At 45.7% G+C, this 25,311-nt stretch overlaps 2 protein-coding genes across 2 annotated transcripts in view; one reads left to right on the top strand and one right to left on the bottom strand.

The window, feature by feature from the left end:
• Nucleotides 1-1,592: 1,592 nt before the first annotated feature.
• The window catches only part of LOC111273965 (G1/S-specific cyclin-D2), a 24,948-nt gene continuing 1,229 nt past the window's right edge, over nucleotides 1,593-25,311 (bottom strand). The window contains exons 2-5 of the mRNA XM_022856006.2: nucleotides 19,480-19,695; nucleotides 11,772-11,940; nucleotides 7,692-7,831; nucleotides 1,593-4,713 (exon numbers count right to left, since the gene is read on the bottom strand). Of these exons, the coding sequence (XP_022711741.1) occupies nucleotides 4,516-4,713; nucleotides 7,692-7,831; nucleotides 11,772-11,940; nucleotides 19,480-19,695 (723 nt within the window). The 3' untranslated portion in view covers nucleotides 1,593-4,515. The remainder of the gene's footprint in view (nucleotides 4,714-7,691; nucleotides 7,832-11,771; nucleotides 11,941-19,479; nucleotides 19,696-25,311) is intronic.
• The window catches only part of PolG2 (DNA polymerase subunit gamma-2, mitochondrial), a 13,885-nt gene continuing 6,807 nt past the window's right edge, over nucleotides 18,234-25,311 (top strand). The window contains exon 1 of the mRNA XM_022856004.2: nucleotides 18,234-18,906. The gene's annotated coding sequence lies outside the window, so the exon portion shown is untranslated. The remainder of the gene's footprint in view (nucleotides 18,907-25,311) is intronic.

Genomic DNA, 25,311 nt, shown 5'->3' with positions numbered 1-25,311 from the left:
TACCGGCACTTTTCGCAGCGGCAATACCTTTGAAATATAACATGCATTCATTTTTCCCTCTGTTACTATTTTTTTTTTTGGCTACCTTGCGTAAGGACAAAATCGATCAAGAAAGAGGAAGTCGATTCCGCCGTTCGGGTATCATCGATATGTTAAAATGGTAGCGGAATTATGCTAGCTTGGCAGTAGCCAGAATTTGCTTTTTACTCGTAGCGGTGCTTCTGGAAAACTCTCAGCAGGATCGGCAGCAATCACATCGTGAATTATGAACCCCTCTCAACGATAATTCTCGGTCACGTTGTGAGGAAACCAGCGATTTTTGATTTTTTATTCGTTAAAAATGTCCAATGTCACCTTTTGCCTGGAGAAGGCGAAACAATAAAATGACTAGATCTCTCGAAAATGATTTCAGCAACAAAATATTGGATAAGGACAACAGCAGAGATATATTAAGACTGTAGGTGTGTGAAAGCTTTGCGAGTTCCTCTAATTCATAACAAACCATTTCAAAAACGTTCCTGCTATGGAAAGGTCATGCTGTGTCAATGACAGTTCCCAAGGGACTTTGTCGGTACAAATTCGATCACGTTCGAGCTCCAGTAAGAATGATCTTAAATGCCGTTGTTGTTTAAATGGTTAGTTGTAAAACAGGCTACAGATTTATGATTCATGTTGTTTATAATTGAGATCGCAAGGTCTTTCCGATATCGAACATAGCACTAGCTCCTCGTGCTCTTATTTTCTACTACACAAAAAATCAAATGGCCATAAACGTGACCACCACGATTATGACCCACATATGATGTACTAATGCGTCTTGTTTCGCGAAACCACTTTCCTACCGCGGCCATCTACAGCATGACCGTTTGTTGGGGAAAACATATATCTCAACTTGTACAATATATGGCTCAGCGCTTGTGGTGAAGTCTCTCGTGCCATGCCACAGCCGTTCTTGATATCCCCCTTGGCGTGTGCCTTCGTCGCCATGGTCATAGTTGTTTCCCCGGTCGCGTCTACCAGATGTCCGACAAAACAGAATCGGTTCGACGGCGGTCGCTTAATCGTTCCGGCTGTTTAACCTGAGAAATCCCAGTCCTGGTGGGTGATAGCATCTTTTCTCTAATCGGACATCGACAACGAGAAGTCCTTTAAAAGAAAGAAACATATGCATGTACGGGTATCATGAAGAATCATGTAATATCACTAGCATCGTCTCCGTAGCTGTGGCTTATCACTAGACATACTCATCGTATCGGAACGTATAGTAACATTGTATCGAAAAAACTAACGTAACAACATTCTGTATTTGTTGCAGCTTTTCTAGTCTGGTTGTGTGCGTGTTTTTTGAGCGTTGTTGTTGTTGTTGCTGCTTATTGAACTAGCTTCTAGTCTGGACTGTACTACATAACGGATCTAAGTAATTTTTTCACAAATAAAAAGCAAATCTACGTTTTTCGTTATTATGATATAGTTTTGTTCCTGTACAAATCTTGCAAAAGCTGCGGATTGCCTCATTGATCAATTTCAGCTATAAAATTATTTGTTTGGCCTATTTATTTATATTGAAGTTTACTAAATTAAAGACACTCAAATTTAGTTGCTGATAAAGAGAACTGTTTTATTTGTTTGTTTTTGCCACTTTTCTTGTCGTCATATTTTTATTCTCTTTATGGATTTCGAAGTTATCACCATGATCATCAGATTTCATAGCAGATGTTTTGCCCCATCGTTTGATCATCGCCATGCAATCGTGCCCTCGTCAAGATCACCGTCACGAGGACCTTGTCCGATGTTCACTTATTTTATCGTTACTAAATATTTTCATTATTATTATCGTTTTTATATTTACAGCTCTTTATTACAGATGACATTACTTGACATGAATTGTGTCATCGTCCAACATTGGGCTTGACATTGGGAAAAAAATAGCCCAAAAAAAAAAAAAAAAAACAAACGGAATAACGAATTGACTTTTCGACACTGTTTTTCCATGCTGTCGTGTTAACCGTCTCGTATCAATAGCGTGTTCTTCTTGTCAATGTTGTTTGTAACACACATATATCTCGTTCTTCGCTTTTGAACATCTTCAAACAAGCTTCGTCTCGCTATTGATCTGCTTCTTCCTCGTTGGCTTTGATATTTTAATATCGTGTTTTTTTCCATTTATTATAGTGCACACAGATTATATTTATATATATATATATATATATATATGACATCATTACTACTATTTTCTTCCGTATTTTTTATTTTCGTTTATATCACAAATGGAAAGAACTTTTTTTTAACTCCTACGCCCTCATACCGGGCATATGGGTTGCATTTTTCAGCATCTTTTTTCCTCGCATAAATATAATGCTCATTGACATTTGTATATATGATCAATAATGATTTTTATCTTTAATTCAAAATTTGCGGTACGAAATCATCACCATTGTTATCACAGTGATGATAATACTGATGATAAGGTTAATAATTACTATCAATTTAACGGTATTAATAACTAACACCTTCTATTACAGCCATGAACTCTTCCATAGTTTCTCAATGAGAAAAGCTCATGCCGTCTCGTTACCCAGATGCTTTAATCGTCCATCAGTAAATCTGTATTGCCGGCAAGATACGGCGAGAATGGTCGTTTTCGTTACGAGACTGCTCTGGCAAACGGAAACAGAATCGGCCCGTGTTTGTGTCACAAATCATTATTTTTTCGTCTAGGTAATACTTTTATCTTGCACATGTCTAACTAGCGATCGTCGCATGCCTGCCAACACCTGATCTAAAACTTTGTGGTCTCGCTGGGTATACGTGTAATACTGCTATACGGTTACGAGCGACCTCAATCGATCTGTATAAGCGAAAGATGCCTTTCTGTTCTCTTTCCATAGATATATATATATATATATATATATATATATATATATATATATATCTATCGTCGTATCGAAACAATACAGAATTCAAGTAATATAATGACTGTTTTGTAGAAAAATGCTTCTCAAAATCCTGTGTTCTGTTGCTCTCTGACCTCCAAGAAGCGAATGACACTCAAGCCTGCGGCATCGCTCATTGCCGAGCTGTACCCCTGGAGGGTGCGGAAGCATGCGTTCAAATACCACGCGCACATATATCGTATGCTATTAGTACTCTTCGTAGAGAAATGCTATCGGTTCGTTGTGGTAATACCGCTACAAGTTCGAAGTCATATTGGCATCACCGCAACAAACAGCTATAAAAGAAACCCAAAAGTCTTCACCAATATGTCTACCCGCAGCTTCTTGGTAAAATATGTCTAATGCCTTATTGTGGTCAGGATTAGTTAAGGGTTAAAAAAAATGATTAATGCCCATCTTATGTTAAAACTCAAACGCGACGATCGATGTAACCAGTACGCGAATATAAACGTCTCTTTACACAGACCTGCATTTTTTTTGTCGATTTCTTAGCTCAAACGCGGAGCGTCAAAGTATGTAAAAAAAAAAGTATTTGCCTCGTGCCTCTCCCTACCCATAGAAAATCTACAAAGTGAAGCCTTTATCGTCTTCATTTAGAGGTTTCTGCACTTGGCTGTGCTGTGTTCGCACATGTGTTGACTACATCTTGATCAGCCCGCAAACGTACTGCTTACCCAGTGCCTGTGTCGATGGAGTATTGAGCATTATCGATTTTCTCCACAAGCAGCAGACTTTACCCGTTGGCGTACTTAAGGCTACTATTTCATGAACGGTCACCCGATATGTTCATAAGTCTACAAATTCGGTAACCGTAGTTTCCTATATTGGTTAAGAACGCGTTCACCTCTAGGATCGCGCCGAACAATTCTACAGAAAAACAAGATGTCGCTTTGGCCATTTTCTTTTTGTTTTGTTTTTTTTTTTTTTTTTTTTTTTTGTATTACGCGCGCTCTCTTTCTCTGCCACTCTATTTCCTTTTTCCCTTTCTTTCTCTGGTAAAATTGTGTCCAGAAATATTGTGTAGAGTATTAACTATATACAAGAAGCCGACCAGCGAACGTACAGCGGACAGCCTCTGTATGGATCATTCTTCTCCTTCGTAAAAAATTCGTGTTTGTTAACTCTGCATAAGAGCGCGCAAATATTGGGCTTTCTGTAAATTAGTGGACAAATGAATGTTCCCAGGCTTACTCTCGGTCGGGGTGCTAGTGGCGGCGAATTCTTCTTCTCAGCAGGTGTTCTTCCTGATGGGGGCTATTAGTTAGTCCTTTATTCGGAAACTATTAGGAAAATATACTGATGCACACACGGGGGTAGTTTCTGACTAGTTGAATTGGGAGCAGGTCGCCGGGGAAAAAGGAACCTTCTTGTATTTCAGCGTCCACCGATTTATTGGTATAGGGCTCTCATCGAAGATCTGTCGGTAGCAAGAAACTATACAAGTAGCCTTTTGCGTATTCCCCAATTCAAGTTGCTCGTATCAGGGTTCTTCTTTTTGCGGGAAGTATCCTCAGTCTGCAACAGTTCTAACTAGGCCGTCGTAGCCTTTACTGGGGAACGTTCAAAAATCGCTTAGGACATCCTGGACATCCGTTGGTGTCTCGGGCTGGCCTTGATTTGTTACGGCAATGTCCTCTTTGACTTTGTGATGTACTTCAACGGGACCAGCGGGCGGAGCTGAGTCCTCAGCCGGCACCTGGGGCGCGAAGTTCTTCGTGATAAAGTCATCGATTGCCTCGGTACAGACCCTTAATTCCTCCTACGGATCAAAAGGGAAAAAAAAAAGTAAATAACATTTTGGATTATTAGATTCCTTTAGATATCGCTCAGCTTATCTATCTTCTTATCTATAGATTATTCTAATTAGCGACACTATCCGCTAGCAACGGCCAACTTAGCCGCCATTAATTTGAGCGCTTATGTCAGTAATCTGCGAAGTTGTTGTTGTTGTTGTTGTTGTTGTTCTTACTAGATTGGATTCTTTACTACGTGTCGTTGCTAAAGGGTCCACGTTAATTCTGATTTCTTCGTTCATGAAATTGGTGTTATGTCGTCCCTAATTTATCTTATTTCCATTGAGCTACCTACGTATATCGCAATATTATCTAAGTAGCGTCTTTCGAGAGCCAGCGGTAACGAAGGGTTCTCCTTCGACGATTTATCTCCTGGGGTAGTGGCGGACGGTCTCGCTTCCCGGACACGCCTTAAAGATCGAACCGACTGCTGCTACTGCAATTACGTCTATGAGGTGTATCTTTGTCGTACGTACTATGATTATTATTAATTTTTATCATAGCTGCATATTTGTAGTAGAACGAACAACAGCAACAACGGAACAATAAAAACAACAACAGCATAAAAAAGCAATAGAGGCCGTACTCCGTCTATCGTATAGTACCTCAGGATATATTTATGGATCGTACCGCCTTTATCGTAGCTAAACACCAGGGCGTCGGATTTTGCGATCATCGGATATGTGCTACCGTACTATTATAAGATTATTATAATTATGAACATTTAATAGGAAAGTATGTATACAGAAAATCGTTCTTGATAATACGTTTTAGTGTCCTGCAGTAAATCATTGTTGTCCCTGTGTCTCAGCAAAGAGATGCGTCCGGCTTTTTCCACGCGAATTATTTTACGTTTATTCTTTTCTATGTATTGACAATCGATACATTATGATATCTTTAGCGTGAGGCAGGTTGTACAAATGAAAATTTCAACATGTTGCACGACGCTTACATAGACGGGACAGCGAAACGAACAATCGACAATGACGAGTGATCACGCGGTGCTCGTTCGATGAATCGGGCTCTGGATCTGATTCGATCCGCTGGGTGTTTAACTTGTGGGAGGAGAATGAAAAACTACGGTAAGCTGCGGTGTCGGCATTCCAAGTGATGTCGCTCCGACGTTTTCTTATAGCGTTATTTCTACAACCACAACAACCACTACTACTACTACTACTACTACTACTACTATCAGTAATTACAAGACTGCATTACAATTTTGCTCTGCGTAGTAAGGCGGAATAGGATGGTGTGAACGACGGGAGCGACGAGCGACGCACGGGCCAGTGAGCCGGTCGAAATGATCGCTCGTTTACAGTAATAAAACCCGGCGCGATGCTCAGCGTCGTGCGCAATGTTAGCGATAGATAGATAGATAGATAGATAGACACACACACACACACAGACACACACACACACTCACACACACACACACACACACACACTGTGAATCGGCAGTGTTTGATGGCTGTAGACCTGGCTTCGAGCAGCTTGTGGGAGATTTTATTGGGCTTTAGCATGTACTGCGGATTAAGAGCTCTTGACGGCGATGGCAGCGGCATCGATAACTGCAGCCACAGTAGCGTTTACCAGTTATACCGGTTGTGGAAATGGCGCCGGCAGTGGTGGTTTGCGAGTCTGTGGCGTCTTCGTCCGGGAGGTCCTACGTCAGAAGTCGTTCAAGTGTTAAGGTGAACATTGCCGAAATGAAAACGAGCCGATGTACATGAACAGCCAGGCATGGAGCATCGAGCCACGAATCTCTCACAGTAGAGAAGTTATCGTGGTGAAAGAACAACAATCTGACAGAGCGGAATCGAGAAAGAGAGTGAAAAGCGCAAAAGGTGAAGTTCCAGATAACGATCATTCGATATTGTGAAATGTATGCGGTCATCACAGACACAGGTCGATACCAGTACAAGCGCACGGCTCCATGTTGCCGATATCCAAAGTCGACGAAGTCTAAATAACAACCATCGGCAGTGATAGCTAGCTGTGGATAAACACGACCTGGCAAGCGCACTCGTCGCTCCCCTTTGTAACAATGTGTAAAACCCAACACGTTTAGAACGTGTAGACCATTTACGGCGCTGCACATTTAAGGCGCTACACTTTAGCTCTCTAGTATTGTCTTCTATAGAAGCTCTGATATCTCGATATTTTCGAGCGGCGCTCTATAAAGTGATACTAACTGTAACGTATACTTATATCAGGTAGAAACGAAAGTACGACGTCTATAGCTATGACCTAATCTCTCCGGTCTGGCTCCGTTCTGTCAGACTCAAAGAGCTGGACGGTCCAAACGAACGACGGTCCTCCTGTTCCAAATCCTACCTCTCCGAGTGTAGAAGCACAGTGCTACGGTCAAGCGACCTGAGGGGATTGTAATTGTCGCAACGATCGCGGGACAGTCTGCGTCAGCCCTGGTGCGTTCGACCAAGCGCTCCAACACCGGGCCCACCATCAAGACCTAGCACCAGCACTATCAGTTAGGGCTCTAAGTGTATACAGAGTATCGCCGGATCATCACCACCATCAGTATCTATCTAGGCAGCTGCCATTCACAACAGTCACAGGCCGTCTGCTGCAGCTATTGCTGGTTCTGCCGTGATGTTGGCCGCTACTGGTAAGGCACTACTAATATACCTACGAACTCAGGCCGTTTCGTTTGTTCGTTTCAACCGGCAACACATTGGTCGACTGACAGCCGTCGCTCCACTGAGAACAAACGTTAACCCACAGCAGCGGCGGAAACGGCAGTGTCACAACAGCAATTACTACAACCTGCGCTAAACATGATCCACGAAACGCGTAACAGCAAACCGTGCCGACTCTAAAAAACGTACCACGTAAAATACGAACAGCTAACACATTTGTGTTTACCGATACTATAACATGTTTTTTTTTTTCTATGGCAATGACTAATGTGATAGTTAAAACGTACCTCATCTGCGCGAACTGCCAGTTGGGCCCATTTCATCATGTCAGACTTCTGTCTCCGTGAGAGACGCAGGACGTACCCGCTTGCGACGACCATCGAAGCGGCAGCAACGATCGAGGGTATGTAATGGCTAAATTTGAACTCTGCAACAAACGACGAGCGCGAAGGAAATGAAACATTCGTCAGAAACCAAATTCACTCAAACGATCCTACAAGCCAAAAAACTATCGTTTTTGTATACGCGTCCGTTGAAAAAAATTGGTGACATTTGCAACACCAATTCTCCATTTTATGCGCAAAAAATGCGGATACAGGTTTCTGTGTGTGTGTGTGTGTGTCTGCTTAAATGAAGAATGTCTTGCGAACTAACGCGCAGCTTGCGGCTTGAACTCCGTGCCCATTGATTCTGATACCGCTAAGACGGGCCCAATAGAAAGCAGAAGAAATTTCAAGAATGCCTTGGCCGAAGTCTCAGGATTCAACGGTTATAGTTCTCAACACTAGAAAACCAGGACAACAAAGGGGGCGGAAATGTCAAACGCTCGAACGTTTGAACCTGGACAGTGAAAGATCTCGAACAAGTCCATTAGCTTTGCTTTTGCACACTTCGAAGCGGCGGCGGCGAGATCTTGGCTTCAAAATTCTTGCAACGACTAAAGCAGGCCCGAACAGGCAAAATGACAAGCCTTAAGAAGTCGGTGGTTCAGAAGATTTAGAAGGTATCAGACAGGACAAAGCAAGGAATGTTAGGGAATCTAGTACACTAGCACATCGAGCAGTCGGCTGAGCCTTCTTCATTGAGAAAAACGGTTGGCCCGCCTTTGTTGAATGAAAGCCACCCGTAACTGCTTACTATAGTGGATGGTGAATACTCTAAACAGAACTGAGGGCAGCTGCGGTGCCCCGACAGGACCTCAACGGTTTTCGCCGAAAGCATCTCAAAATTTGACAAAAGAAAGGCCCCGAAACTAAAGCAGGAATTTGGCGCGCAACACGCTAGAAAAGACGTTGTCTGGTTAGTCTGGACCACGTCCATTGAAAATGTCGTGGTGGCGTTTGCTTACGGTTAACACTATAAATGATCTTCCGTACAACGTTTTCAGATACTCTAAATGTTCTGATACCATAGCTGATTTAGCTCGACTTAGTAAATGAACAGTTCCACGAGGCACGCCACAAAAATGATTTACACCTTACCAATAATGAGGCTAAACGTTAACGACACTCGAAGCAATCCAAGCTGCCTTTTCGTGACCGCTGATGACGGGAGCTTACGTTTATTTTGATATATATTAATACCATCATATCAAATGAAATTGGGACTGCTTTCTTTCGTAAACGACAGCTTCGAACGAGCAAGATTAACGTTAATTGAAGATACGTTGAACGTGACCAACGAATGACGTTTTGATTGACTCCTCCCAGAAATTCAACGTGTATCAGAGGTGCTAGCAGCGAGTAGTACTCCGGCTACTGTTAAACCGTATGGTGGCCGCGCCTTGCAAGCTGATCTTCATCGGTAGCAGATCTGTCGAGGCAGATACCTGATTCGGCCCGTCAGAACGCCAGAAATTCGTAGACACAGACGTAATCTTTGATTCCGCGTCGCGCGGATACAATACATACATACACAGGAAGTTAGAGCGAGTGATTGAGCTGCGCTTGATGTCGTATCTAAATACATCTTATGGTATATGGCATGGTGTTCCTTGATCTCTGAACAGACGCTTTAGACCAGCCGTACGCTTATGTGTGATTTGAGACGGTAGGTCGCAACAAGATCTCTGTTCAGCAGCAGCAGAAAAATAGATAGACAATCGAGCAACGATTCAGCAATGTCCTTTTCGTTGCCTTAGCTCTCGGTCATTGCCTAGGCTTTTAGCTTTTAAGCTGTTCCAGGGGGGCTGTTCAGCGAATTAATGAGTCAGAGAAAGCCCTCTTTCCGTGACGCGATGGCGACGGTGAGTAAAATGGCCAACATAATACATCTGAACAAACGTCTCAAAGTACGCATTGTACTTTGTAAACTAAGGTATAAATTGTACGGTTTCTTGGTCGTGTGTATTCATGGGACGATTCGAGCAACTGCGTTCTTTATTCCAGCTTACACCAATTCTTTTCCTTTATTTCGGGCTATTTCACCACTCCATCCTAACGGCATTCTCAACCGTTTGCTCCGTTACCTCATTGCGTTCATACGTCAATCACGCACCCATATGCGGATTACGTTACATAGAACCCTTGGACGCACAAGCAAACCACAACAAATGAACGCACGCGCCAACAATTGTGACTAATCCGTTATTGCGTCTCGTGTCAGACTCTGTTTGCTGTTTCCTTCTTTCTACCGTTTTCGCTATCCGTTATCCTTTATTCGTTTCGACGCGCCACCAGTTTCTGTGTCCGCGCATTGTCCAGCTCTAACATCAGCCGCAAGCCGCGCAGAACGAATGTGCCGCTAGTAGTTAACGATTAAGCCGGCATCGGCAAAATCACCACCCCTCTTCCCTTCAGCGTTGCTATTCTTTGCCTTCGTAGCTGTTTACTTGCAGACATAGAGGATTCGACATTTCTTGCCCCCAACGCCGCCGTAGCCCCAGTCGCAGCACGCTTCAGCTTGGACTGGGGTCCGTTCCGATGTCGTCTCCTTCTTCTGCTGCTGCTTTTCCATCTAATTTTCAATTTTTCTTGCTTATTGGCGAACTCATCCTTTCCCCGGTCAGCCGCCATCCTGAGTCAGCCAGTCAGTGAGTGGTTTTTCGCGGGCAGCAGCTTGTTGTCGTCTCAATGAACTGATTGTTACTATACTACGGTGAGATGCGACGCGATGCGCCGGCGCAGCTGCAGTCAATTCCCGCTGTCGGTGGTATCGACAGCCAACAACAACGACGACAGCGATAGCAAGTGGCGGTAATCGCCAGACACGGCGACGACGACGACGACGACAGGCAGCGCCGATTCGGCGCAAACAGCAGTAGGAACGTGTGTATGCGGCAGCTCTCATCCGATCGGGAGCAGTAAAAGGACATCGCCATCACCACCGCCGCCATCAGCATCTTTGTAATGCTCGGATGCTTCCACTTGGCCATCGACGACCACGACGGCAGCTACGTCTGGACGATTCGCATACACACACACACACACACACACACACACACACACGCACACGCACGCACGCATACACAGACAAACAGACAGCTCAACCGGTTTCACCCAAAATGCGCCAGTCGCGCCGCAAACTTTCGTCGGCGCCAAAGGTAGCTGCTGTTCTGAAGACCTGGCGCTCTAGTAGCGTTAAAAGTAGTGGTGGCAAGTGGAAAGCGGGCAGCAATAACAGCACCGACGATGACGATTGATGCTTTCGCGTCTCATTCGCCGAGGGCGAAACTGCTGACGGATCTGAGTCTAGCCAAAAAGCGAGAAGAGCAGAAGAAAAGTACGAGTGAAGACAGAAAAAAGCTGCCGACGGACCACAGAGAAGTCGGGCTTGGCCAGGATCACTATCACGAGCGCGCCCACAGCGGCACTGTAAAGGTTCTGCGCGTTAAGGCTTTGAAAGAATGCAACACAAATGCGACGGCGGCAGCGACCGCAGTAGCAAGTGCCAAAGACGAAGGCAGTGGCGGTAGACTTGACCACGTACGGTACACATCGATACGTGTGTGCCTGTGTGTTTGCTTTTTTAAGTATGTGTGTGTGTACCTCTGTGTGAGTAGATTGGTTCGAAAAGCGTGTAATATTCATACTAACAGTATTCCTATTGCCTATGGCGATCACATTGTGTCCTTCAGATATAGTGTGATAGCTCCTTGATAGCGGAAATTTTATGCTGGGAAGGCGGTACTCAGCATCAAGCACTTTAAAGCACATGTGCAAACCACGTGCTGTTATAGTTCACGGCGTAGACTCCAGCTGCTATAATATGATGCCTTTAACACGAACAGTACAAAAGACGATGAGATCAAACGCAACCTCTGATTTAAAGGGACCTCATATCAGCAGCTATGACTCCTGATCTGCCAGTTCGGTTACTTTACATTATTTTTGTAATCTCAAATCCGTAATTTCCCAAAACTCACTGACCAGTGGCTGTGAGCGCAATGACAGTTTGAGCCTGTTTCCGAAGAGTTTCCTTTTGCCTCTGGTGCTGAGAATCTAGTGGCAGCCGGTGAACGAGCTGGTCAAGGAGGTCGTTGGCAATCACACAGGCCGTATTCCAATCGAGGGTTAGCAGGACCAGCATCTCCCATTCCTGAAAGAATCAAACCATACACGTTTGAATCACCATTATTAATAGCAACGGTGACGAGCGCATCAACGGCAAGATATTGGGGCCAAATAGTCCAAACCAAACGACACCGCTGTGCTGAAACATGTCGAAACAAAAGCCTCGGACTTTCATTTACTATAGACGGCCCTATCCTATTCGTGTATAGTAGATCTATATAAATAACGTTGCTTTCTGTAGTCTCCTAAGCTCGATAGAGCCAATCATTTGGAGACGGTCTAACGTGGCATTGCACTGCCCCGACGGCATTACTGCTAGCCAACATCTTCTTAACATATGGGAACAGACCATCAAACGAAGTCGAATTAAATGCCCCGGTGCTGTCAAGAGCCCCCCATGAAGTTCGCTGACACGGCCTTAGCGATGGTGGCTAGTGGCAATGGCTCGGTCATTGCGCCATTGGTAAAGGTGTGCATGCGAAAAATCTGAACCCCAAACAACGAACGCAAAAAAACAAACCACGAGAAGAGAGACGCGTTTCGCCTGTTGCCGAACGCCAACATGAACACACACAGCGACGACAAACAATAAAATCAAACGACAGTCAGCGCACATTGGTACGTCGCTGATCGACAACCTTGAAGGGGCGGTCTTTGTTCACCATCACATCGGAACAGCGTCCCTGTTTATGCGACGTCAGAGGGGAAAGTTTGTCTACCGTCATTACCAGTCTGTCCTGCCTTGTCGTACCGCTGCCTGGTGCTTCGAAAGCAACAAAACAACTGGCCGCGACAGTTCAATAGTAATAACACTTACCATATATATATATATATATATATATATATATCAAATGAGATAAGTTGGTCGAGGCATAAGGAGCCTTCAGAGTCAATAACACGAGTTTTTTTCACTCCTTGTGCTACTACTGTTGACGTCCGAATGGTCGCTATTGTTAGTTCTATAAAATAGCAGGACCTTAATCATTATTATCATCGACAAGGGGCCTGCTGTTGCCGCTATATATGTACCACTGGAAATAATGCATTTCGGAGCCTCGTCTGCTGCCTATTTGTGCGGTGCTGCAATGCAGCCGCCACCTTGTTCGATAATGCCCTTGAGAAACAGCAACAAATGAGACGGAAAAAGGGAAATTGATGGTCAGAATTAACCAGCTGAATTGACGTCGCTCGCCCCTTTTTCAACCGGCGCACTTCTGCACTGGCGAAATATTATGAAGGGCATTATTAAAACTCTATGAAAGGTGTTTCGGTTCGGACAACACAAAACACTCGCTTGCGCGCGGTGGCTCATCAGCCCCGCTCCTTCCATCCTATTAGAGTCTGTTTAGGTACGTGCCACTGTTACGTGTGTCTGAGTACCTATTAGGGTCCAAGAATCGCAGTCTCTGTGGGGGACCTACAAGTGCGAAAAGAAACGTTTGCTAAGTTAATGGAATAAAAAGTCTCCAAATGAAGAAAAAAAAAAAAGGAAAAAACTCAACAAAACAATACTACGCTGTTATATTCCTTATGGACAATAGCTGCGTAACAACTTGACATCTAATGTCCTTCATGTCAGTGTTCGAGCTGTGACCAGAGCAGGAGAACAATTCAATTCAGGCAAAAGAAGAAGGCGAGATAGTGGTGCCGATTTGCCAAGCCTTAGTGGAACGTAATTGATCTAGCTAAACAACCAATCGATAACTCCTATATGAATGCATTGCCGACATCAACGATCGTATCAGGCACTACGGTAACCGGATCGTCATAATCCGACTGTCGCAATTGAAAATATAGTAAAACGATTGTTCCCATGCGGTCAGCGGATCCGCGTTTCATAATAGTGTTGCCCATCAGAACGGCAGCGCTGTCACGACAAAGATACTCAAGCCATTACCTTATTCTACAGAAATTGAAAGAGGATCTGACAGAAGCTCGAAAGGCTTACGGAACGCATCAGATGAGAATGGCCTATGCATAGGCCTTATGCCCCACGTGGCGTTAATCGGACTATGTTATTACTAATAATATCACGATACGCACAATTCTAGCCACAGACAAGACAAGTAGGCGGGTCTTATAGGCCCGACAATCACTATCTGACGTCCATGTATGTTCGCTTGTTTGTAGGTTTCGGATCGGCCTATATTGTGCTATCTACTGTCGTCTCCGGTGCGCGCTCTGCTCAAGCGCGTCGGGGGCACGACCACACTTAATCGTCTCTTGAGTATCTCGTCATCTATCTGTCCCTCAAGCATTTTTCGCTCATTCATTTTCTCTATTTCTCTTTTGTGGATTTGTTTTTCTCGGTGGATCTTTGCCGCCGATGTTATTCGTTCGATTTCTGTTTCGGTTGGCGCCTAACTGCACATAGGACTTTCAGCGGCCGCAAACCTGCCAACGAGTGCCCACTCGTTCATTGAGATTCCGCGGCCACGAACAAGAACTAGAGTAAAACGGGTAGCGAGCGCGTTTAGACGTAAGTAATAGCTCAATAGAGTACAATAATGCATTTGTGCAAACGGCTTGGCGGGTATTTAGTAAAGCAAATTCGCGCGCCTCAGAGCCATCGAGGAGGCCGGGGAAAAACAAAGAGATACACATATTATGGTGGTAATGGCTGCCGATGTGTCGATTGCCGGGTTTAATATGAGCGGGCTGGTCTGATCAGTTAGAAGAAGAATCAGCGAAAAAAGTGTGGAGCAATAAAACGAGTAGGGAAAATAAAGAGGCACATAGAGAATACTGGCCATTGGATACCAGCGACCACTTCACTGGTGTTTTCGTTGATCGGGTTTAACAGTTTTGAGTTGATGGCCGCCGCCGTCGCGACCGCCACCGACATTTAGGACAAAGATAACAATTCGCAACTTGGTCTGGGCAAGACGAAAACTGGGAGCGTCCTGGCTGGAACGGGCTAATCTCTCTCGGTGTCCGAACAAAGTTAAGAGGACGACGAGTGGTAGAAAAAGGCCGGTGTTTTTCGACCGACAGTGACCGCACGAGTTCTGCATGATTTGACACATTTGATGGTATGCGTCGGCTGTTGCCGCTACTGAAACGGATGACCAAAAAAGAGAAAAGAAAACGCTGCGTTAGCGGCTGCCGGCGCCGTAGTCGATCTGTGGCGGTAGTAGAACTGACGACGCGCCTTCCTAGCTAGACGCGCTCGCTAAGGGCCTGATGTGATGCCGTTGCCGCTATTGTTACTTTGGCGGACGTTGTTTTCAGCAAACTCAATTGAACTTGGGCTCAACTTTGTGGATATTCGATTTCGTTGAATCGAGGATGAAGCTACTGCCGGCGGTGCCGTTGATGCAGACATCGTCACAGCCACGTCAGCGATTGGGTCCTGTGGCTTATTTATAACTTGAGCCTGTAGCGGCTTTCGTCTATCGAGATGAGGAGGTAAAAGTATATTGGCAGATATCCGGGCAGCGGAACAGACAGGCGAGATCGTCGCGCGGCAGCATGTCGATTGACGACTAGAACAAGAGACAGGTGTTTTGCTGTTCGTTTCTGCGTGACGTCCGTACGCCGGTCTTGGTTTATCCATTCAATCCGATTTAAACCAATTCAAACGCGCTCTAGCGGCGAACGACGAATTCGAAGTTGTAGACCCACTCGGTGCGGGAGGTAGATGGACTGAACGAGGCCGTCATCGAGGAAGGTCGCTACGCCTTACCTTACTTTCTACCAAGTTGGTAACAAAGTAGTGGCCGCTATTGCTTATTACTTCGCTTTTACAAATGTCTTGCTTGCTAATGACAACGTTTTAACTAGTATTGTAGAGCCTTTCGTACGTTTCCTTCAAATCAACAAATTCAATCTCGATATTCAAACTTCAAAAATTATTATATCGGATGCTGAAAATATGAACACCTGCGACACCGATATCTGTTTACCGATTTCAAAAGAGCTACAAAAAAAAAATTACAAAATACTACTTTGTACCACTTGACAAATGCCTGTGTAAAGGTAACAGGCTCAAAGGCCAATTATAATTTTCCAACGAAAGGCTAGAAAAGCAAGGCAAGAGGCAAAAATTACCTAGCTTTCCCACGTACTGATATATAAGCATGTATCAGCATTCGTATTGGATCTTAGTAGACGGTGGGATGGCTTTAGGCGATGCTTAACGTGAAGATGCGTTCGGTAGAAACAATGAAGAAAAAAAGCAAAGTAATTCTTCAGCTCAAAGGCTAACTAAGTTTTTCACAAATCTTCAATAAATTGGTACCGCAAACGTTTCGTGAATTTACCTCGTCGAATATTCTTCCTTTCGAGTCCGACGAAAACGGAACCACTCAGTAAAAGATGATCAACATGACGTAGAATGCAAACGGTCGCCAGCTCCAACAATTGCATAGCTTATGTGTCGACATGATTTCCTCAGTATTGGCTGCCCGCTCCCTCTGCAGATTACGAGTCCACGTTCGTTATCGAGTCGACGAAACCATAAGCGGCCGTTCAAGAGAAGCGCCGTACACAGCCACAAATGGACGCCCAGCGTGCACCTGTCCCGTTACGCCGGATGCACACATCCACCGTCGCCAACAGCAGCGAGGATAGCGTCAGGCTCGGTTAGGACAAACTGCTCCATCCTCATCCACTAGCGCTGAGCAACAGGTAGGTCCAAGAAAGCACGACGAACCCTGACAGTGCTGCTACGCCAGGCTTGTTTACTGAACAGTCCTGCACGATGATGGCACCACTGGTGCCTGTTCGTTTGTGTACTGGATCGCCGCACACGGGCTGGATCTCTCACCCAGCGTCGCCCACAGTGGCTATAATGGTTTTGCCGTGCCGTGGGATCGTTTGGCGCGTTTAGCTCTAGCTTATGAAACGGCGGGATGGCTCTCAAGCACCGGTCCCATCTAGCGACCAAATGTCGCCGTCCCTCGCTTGTTCATCGTTTGAATGCGTCGTTCCCCAACGAAGACGAGACCGGTGGCGCCCACGTCGTTCGTAGTTTACCTTATTGTAAGGCCAATGAGCCTACCAACAGAAGACCTTTGACGATGCATGATAGTTCGCATATATATGCATACGTATACAGGCTAAGCCCCCTGCGGCCTACCGGGTGCTACTTGTTTCCTCTGACTTTATCAGTGACACCTAAAGCCGACGTGCCTAGAAGTAAAGCTGAGCTGGATAAGGTCTGTGCAGTGGGTTCCTTGGTTCGCACAACATGATATGCTCGTGGCGCGTTCACGGGGAGCACACACAGACAAATATTCAGTATTCACCAGCATCCAGTGGCATTTAGGTAGCAAGGAATAGAAAAAACCGCTGCAACTTTATGCTTCGTTTGGCATTGGCGGAATAGCTAAGTTTTACTTGGTTTTTGGCGCCATACCATAGATACTTTTCGTTGGCTTTCTGTCCGTCCGTCGCCACGGTCGCTCTCATATCTAACACCCCAGTAAATGACACTTCATCTATCTACCCTATAGAAGCCATCATTATACATGCCGATCGGACGATCTATTCAAACTGACATAGAATTGTCGAGTGTGTTTTCAGATGCGCTCCAGATGATTGTGTGCTGTTGCAACGAGCGTACTGAGCGACCCTATAAGCGTTACCCTATAAGGGTTTCCTCTGTCCAAATTCGTATCGTGTTCGTGGACAGAACTAGTGCAAGAAAACCCAACAAATTATTTCGACTTTTACTCTTACTTTCAAATGCTTTAAAACTTGAAAAGCTTTCATCGGGCTGAGCGGTGTAGCATCTGTTCACAATAAGAAGCTAGTTCACATATAATCATCATCGTCACTATCAGGACGAGCAATACCACCAATATTTTGTTTAGTGCCGGCTCTGTGTTATAGGTAATGTTCGCGCAGGCCGTGCCAATTCCACCATATTCCTCTGCAATATAGGCCTGCATATAGGCCCTCCTGTCGTAATCCTCTCAGCGAGCGAATATTCTCGTCGCATACACGCACGGCACACACCCAAGCGACCCGGCACAAACAAAGTCCATGGGTCCTGAGGATCGACATTTTTATGGACTACACTATCGCCATCGTTACCCATCAAACTGTTGGCTACAGGATCATCGTATGTGGTGCCAGCAGGCCAGTGCCATTACTACTAGGGTCGCTGTTGTTAGTGTATTCGACATGCATCCTGGAAGCATTGAGCTGGCTATCCATATCGCCTGTCATGTCATCGCAATACACGCGCTCACTCGTCGCATAGATACACCATTCCATAGCTTAGCGAACTAGAGTGCGGCGCATGTTTGTACAGTTTTTATTGTTCCAATCACATTTTCACCCGGTCGTAGGAGCTCGTCCTAGCAGCCGTGAACAGGGCCCCTCCAGGCAAAAAATCTTGTTTGGCCATCCATCCATCCATCGGTTTGTTCGGCCAGCTAGGAATGCAAACGGGTTGCATAGAGTTGCTTGTAACGAAGCTCTACAGCGATTTAGCACGAGGCATGCGCCGGCGTGCAAGCGGGGTGATCGTGATCCAGGTAGGGTGTACGGCCACTGCCAGTCCGCCTGTCGCATGACTTGTGTAAGGCTCGAACTTGACGAGATAAAACTCGTCGGAACTTTCCTCGCGCAATACAGGAACAAGTTGCACGGGCACCCTGATCGCAGAAACCAGTCTATGAATATATACAGAGCGGACTTAACTGAGTGATCGTGGAACAGGTTGGCGGATGGAAATTCGCCGAACATTACAGATGGTAGATGCCGTCTAATGCTTGATAAAGCAGGGTACGGTAGATATGCAGTAGTTTAAAGACAGTCCACACCCCTTTGCTGCATTGTCCATCTGCTGACGATCTTTCTTGCCCCTGTTATATTCTACCTGCGAGAGATAATAACTCGCGAATCGTCTGTTTGCCAATTGACTGTTGCCGTACCAATATAATCGAGTTAGCAACGAACTTGGGCGCAGCGGTAGCAATGGCTCGAGCCTATGCAGGCGCCGTCGACATGCCGGATGCACACATATCTCCGCTCTAACTTGGTACGTTATTACTGTTCAATAAACATTATTATGGCATAAGACATTATTATGAAAATTACGCCTCTTATTATTTAATAGATTTATTGGAAAAAAAACGTTCGTGTTGCGCTTCTATGTTCAATCAAATTGTGTGGTAGATACAAGGACCTTTACAAGGAAACCGAACGCACCCCAGATATCGTACGCATATGTGTAATCAGCTTAGGTTACAATATTCTCATAGGCAACGTGGCCACTTTCGACAATATGCTTGTCGCATCTTGACGCCAATCGTTGGGCCATGCTCTTGAGTGCGGTCTATGGTGGCTGGTCACTGGTGCGGAGCCAAAAACAGCGGCCCAGCCAAGAAACACGACCCAAACGGTTCAATAATGCTAACCCACGTGCGTTTGGTGTATGGGTTAGACCATCCTACTAGGATCTATCGATCGAGCATAATTCGTCGTGCCACTAACCGTAAACGGACTAGACTAAAGACCTAACAACGCACTATGTTTTTTTTCAACAATCCTTTATAGCGTTTTCGTATCTTGCGCTGCTCCCGTGAACAAAATACACACAAAAGGTACTCACCAGGATCTCCTGGCAATTAACACTGTAATCGGTGTACATGCGCAACTTCTCCACGGTCAATGGTCGCGTGAGACGCATCTTGGACGCGAGAAGAAGACAGACCGTGCCGAGAAGTTGTAGGTGATTCTTTTGTACCATCTTCTTGCTCAAGAACCGATCGAGCAGGTGCATTGCGTGTGGGAACACCTCAGCTCGGCATAGTTCAGTATCAGACACCTGCAGGAAGGAAAGAACATCAAAACGTGAATCCATCCGTAAAGTTGGTGTTTATGCTTAGTAAAGATTGTGATTAATAGTGAATGTAGATATCCGCGCACTGCCTAATGGCTAGTCGATATCGTGTTTTCAGTGCTGCCCGCCAAGGTCGTCACTAATATAAAAGAAAAACCGGTTAACAAGAACGATCGCCAATCATTAAACGGTCTTTTTGAAACAAATTCAAAATGCAGCCCTTTACTAGCCTAATGCATAGGATGTTTCATTGCAGAGATGCAATCAATCGGCTTAGAACCTATGTAATAGTAAAAAGCTGTACAAAGGGCGGAAACCCTTGAGATCGCGTTGATACGGCGTACCTAAACGGTGAAATTTTACACGATGATTTCAACATGTTCCAGATGGAAATTAGTTCGAAGCTTTGGAAGATAACCGTTTCTTTCGGTGACGATCCCGAAGCCGAGGTCGCCATTCAAATATGTCGATGGGGAAAAAAGTCGATTTTTGGAAGCGCGATTCTCAACGGACGTCCGACGTTGCCGGGGATTTAAATGTCTGGCGAGCATTTAAAAATTAAATGTCCCCCATTCACGTATTTTCGGAATGTATGAACGGGACGCCAACGATTATTTTGTTTCGTAATATCGTCGAGAACCACCGTTGTAAAACGTTACGGAAAGCTTTTGGCCAAGTAGCACTTTTACCAGCCGACATTGATGATTGCATTGGATACGCGCTATTTGAGCGTTGCGTTGCTATCTTTTATGATAGAAGAAGATGCTTATGTTTCTATAGGTGACACGCACACACACACACACACACACACACACACACACATACATATTGTCTGTATGAGAGCGCCTGATTCTGTTGAACTATGGAATAGCAGAATCGATACGATCTACCAATGTACAGACGAGAAACTACGACCAGCGTGTTGAGTGACCCGTTATTTCGTTTGAAGTGTTATTCAAGACGAAACAATCACCTTCTTTTTTCTATCACGATTCCACTAAGATCACATCATCCTTGAAGCCTAGGCTTTGATGTTTCATCATCCCATACTAGCAGCGGGAAACAATGCTTTGCCCCAATCACAACATTGGTCTATCCGGTTCTATGCGTTACATGTACTGTTTCTATAACAGTGTTCATGCACTGTATGACATATAGAAATGGCTACAGTAGAATAGTTTACGGTGCCCGACAGAAATGCCAGCACGCTGCTGTGTGAGATTGGCCTACCGCGAACATATTGCTTCCTGCTGTTTTCTTTTGCTATTTGTCGCCTGTTTTCGTATCGTTCAGGACAGCGCCATACTTGCAATATCATAGGCGTCTGTAGTTGCTGATGTTTGCATGTGCGGACGCGCCCACTCTCCAAGTCGATGTGTGTATGTGTGTCTGGCTTTCGTTTGATATGCCAGTGACCGTATGCAGGCCGAATAGCCGAATGCTTGTTGTTGCTATGGCACTTTCTGTTTAGAGACGTTATTTCCTAATGAACCGCCGGCGCGGCTAAGGCATCTGGGTCGGCCTAATAGGCGTTATCGGCGGCGGCGGCCGCGGCGGGCAAGCAGGCGGACGAACGGGCGGCCTCCTTATGCGTGGGACAGAACTAGTTGGAAGCAGCAATGGGAGCAGTCGCTGGAACCATGACGGCAGTGTCTATGGCCATCCCGCCAGCCGACCGCGGACGCCCGAAGGGCATACAAACTCCAGCGGAGCGGTGGACGGACGCCCCAGCACCAGACTGCACCCGCCGTTACCGCCGCGTACGACAACGTTGACGATGCCGATTTACGTGCTGCCGGCCGCTGAACCTCATGCGTTTGCAGACGTTTCGTTTGCTATTAATAACGCAATAACCAACGCAAGACGTTCGCTGCTGCTAGCGTCGTATGGACGCGATGTTTGTAGCTGTTGGTTCTGCTGGCACCGTCCGCCACCGCCGCCGCCGCCACCGCGATCGTCAACAGCCACTGCAACCCGCTTCCCGCGCGAAACGCCGTAGCGGCGCGCGCAAACTAGCCGTGATGGCTGACGCAAAGCGGATTTTGGCGCGAAGCTGCGCACGGGAACCGGGGGAGGGCTTTGCGTCGGCGAAGGGGCGGACCCTTCGTGTCTGCTGCCGCCTTGTATTGCCATGTTGTTAGTCCCGGACCTAAGCCAGCAACGGGGTGCCGATGGCTGAGGAACTGGACGGGACAGGGGGACAGGCCGGGTCGACCATTCAGGGACCACGACGGACAGCGATTGCCACTAGGCAACAGAGCCGCCGTCATCAGCACCACGAAAATGATCATTACGTCATCACCGCATTCCAGCGCATTATGCATTTGCCTGGGTAAAAGTCCGTGTGTCTACTGATCCGTGTGCCTGGTCGTATGTTAAACTAAGTGTGCTGGTGCTGGATAAGTACACTTCGTTCGCCTCGGCTCGTCTGCGCGCGCCGTCCCTGCTTAACAGCAGTAGCTCTGCAGCTGCTGCCGATATCATGATGCTGTTCGCAACCAATGAGATAAGCAGACATAGACTGGGTTCGACATATTTACCGACCGCTTGCGGTTGTAGCTGCAACCATGGTCTAACGTGGACATCGCGCCATCTAGTGCCTTCTTACCTAATTATATGGATTTGAAAAATTCTAGAAAGGCCAGTAGGTAAATATGTTGCCACCTGGTTAAAGGTCTAGCGGTAACTAGGAAATAGCTGAAAAGGCTTCCGAATAGTTATTTTGATTTGTACTATCTTTTCTATTGTATTATATTGAACAGAATACGATCGTAAGGAGAAGAAACGGCTACCAAACAAGATACGCGCTGAACAGAAAACAAATTCTAAACAAATCCAATAGTCTGCTCGCGTATGTACAGGAGCAAACGAAGGACACACTGATAAGGACGATGACCGACGACAGGGAACAAGCCTTACTAGGGACCGACCGAGAAGCATGGAAAGACTAAACTCCAAATCAGACTGGCAAATCTTGATGGGTTAAAGAGACCACGCTGCCGTAGATATTCCATTATCATTGTTTCTAAGGGTAAGAACTCTTAAATTGGCAGGTAGTCAGATTGGGCTGCAAACTTTCGCTCCAAATTGATTCAAACAGCTAGTACGTATCTATAGTGTGCGTGTGTGTGTACATGATGCCCGATAGGCATTGTCCATGGCTAGACAAAACAGATACTCAACAAAACGGCGTGTTCTGTACCCATTCATTGTTAAGCAAAAGGGCATCAAGCCATGTTGTACATATGTTTCAAGCAGACATAACACGCAGGGACGAATACAGGTGGGGAAACAGTGACATCTACCCCCTCAAGGATGCCGCTGCAGTCGATAATGTCTAGTAATCCTCGACCAAGCAACGCAGCTAGACACGAACGCGTCGAGCTTACAGGAGACGCGCCAGCGGTGATGACTCTTCACCATCGTCACTGCTGCTGCCGTAGCCGACTCTATTGGTGCTGCTATTAAGAGCGGAAACATGAAATCCAACAAATAACTTGTTGATTATATCAAGCCAACCAAGAAACTGCTGATAGCTGCTATTGTTCGTCAGGAGCCATAACAACAAAAAGCCGAGATCGTCGTGCTAGAAAGCCTTGGCGATGACACGAGACTTCCTGAGCCAAAAATGTCGCCGTCATTATACGACAATGCGTCTTCCATATCCTCATCGCTTTTAACTACCATATATAGGTGAACGAATGGCAAGCGTGGTGCCTTCGATGGGCTAACATATCAAAATTGGAGATGTGCGAATGGCGACGGCCACAGTCTCGGTAGCGAAGGCGTTGGCGCTAGCAGCGGCGGCCGGGGGATCGTGGACGAAGACGCCGACACGAGAAAGCGCTAGAGTCCTGACGACAGGCGCCGAGCAGGATGGCACTGCTAGTGAGCTAGCTCAGCTAAGCCAACTAATATGAGACGACACCGGACAAAGGCAGAGGTCCACGAAGAACCTGCCTTTCGTCAAGGCCCTTTTAGATGAGAAAGCGACTCTGTGACTCGATAGATCGATGTGCTGATACGTCACACGTCGACGCATAGGATAAACGAAATTAACGAGCAGCATCAATAAAAAAAAAGTTACGATATAATTTAAGCAACAAAGGATGATTGTGTATGCTAGGGACTCAGGGGCATTTATAAACAAGTACGTACAACTGCTCGATTAGGCATCTCAAGGCCTGCAAAAACACTGAATACCGTAGCAAGTAATACAGTTAAGTTGACGTCAAAAGCACAGTAGGCTTATAATATACTAGTGACATTGTATAGCACAATTAGCTTATTCAATAATGTTCTATAACTAGTACGACTCATCAGTAGACGAACGCTAAAGACCTGAATCGAACTGATTAAACTAAGTATATGAAAGTAGTTTTCTATTCCGAGTGCTGACGCTGATTGAAACAACGATAACGGTATTTAGCGGCTCTCTAGGTATAACCTCGATTCTGGCGTAGGAATCATGGCGAAACGTAGCTACCATGGCGCGTGCCACAGTGCAACAATTACGGCGACGCTGCTGCTACTAAAGACATTAATTTAGCGCGCAAAATTGTTATCACTTCGTGGAACAGAGAATACGATCCGTGAACACTGAATTGCCATCTTTTCTCATAGGTCGTTAGGATGGAAAGATATATGTGTATACTACGTATGCAGTGACACTGAGCAGGGGCCCTAATGGTCATTCCCAGGCATGGCTACGATCCATCTGTCTGATTCGGGTTCAGCCAAGATCGACTAGTCAAGCGCTGCTTATTACGCCGAAGCTTCGTGGTTGGCTGGAGTTGCAGTTAAATCCAGTAGTAACAACTATTATTAGACTTTTTCTACACACGTTTCGTCCATTTACTTAATGGCGGCCAAGTCAAGCGGAGTCGCTCTGAGAAACATGGCCAGATCATAGAATGAAGTGATGATTCCTCGTCTATGCGAGAGAGAGAGAGAGATTTCAGGCGTCGCGTCATGGCAAAGCGCAGATATCATGTTATTGAAACATGCATACATGACATTATTGACGAATTAAAATGTCCGTACTTTAGACTACGCAGTCACGTTATCCTGTGTATAGTACAACTCGATAAATGGAGCGTGATACTGATAGTACATGTGTTACATGCCACATGTGAAGACGAAGTCGAGTGAATGGGTAGATGTCGATGCGTGGTATACCCGCTGGGCCCATCTGTTTAGTGGGCTGCTCCCTCAAACAGTGCCTGCCTGAATAACAGCAACATCCAGTATAGCGAGGGTACAAGTTTAGAATTGCGGTATCTCGCGGGTAGTGACGAAGTCATCTTATGGTTCGCATGTTTGTGTCAGGGTCGCTGATACTAGGAAGGATAATACAATAGGAACAAAGTCGTTCTTGTGGGTGTATATGTGTGTGTGCCCCTGTGTCTATGTGTTGCACGCGTACTGATGGCTAGCCGGTATCCAGTATTCTTTTAGGTGAATACAGTGGACATTAGAACGTGTTGAAGCCCGTACCTCTGCGGTGAGATCGCTTCGAGTTGGCCTTATTTAGATCTTTTCAGTTTAGGTCGTTTGTGGCTCGGAAAAAATGTAGCATGTTCAAGATATGCACGCTTATAT

This window comes from Varroa jacobsoni, unplaced genomic scaffold, assembly GCF_002532875.2.
Source record: "Varroa jacobsoni isolate VJ856 unplaced genomic scaffold, vjacob_1.0 scaffold_241, whole genome shotgun sequence".
NCBI classification, from domain to species: domain Eukaryota; kingdom Metazoa; phylum Arthropoda; class Arachnida; order Mesostigmata; family Varroidae; genus Varroa; species Varroa jacobsoni.
The sequence above is the reverse complement of the archived record's forward strand: the minus strand, read 5'-3'. Positions and strand labels throughout refer to the sequence as shown.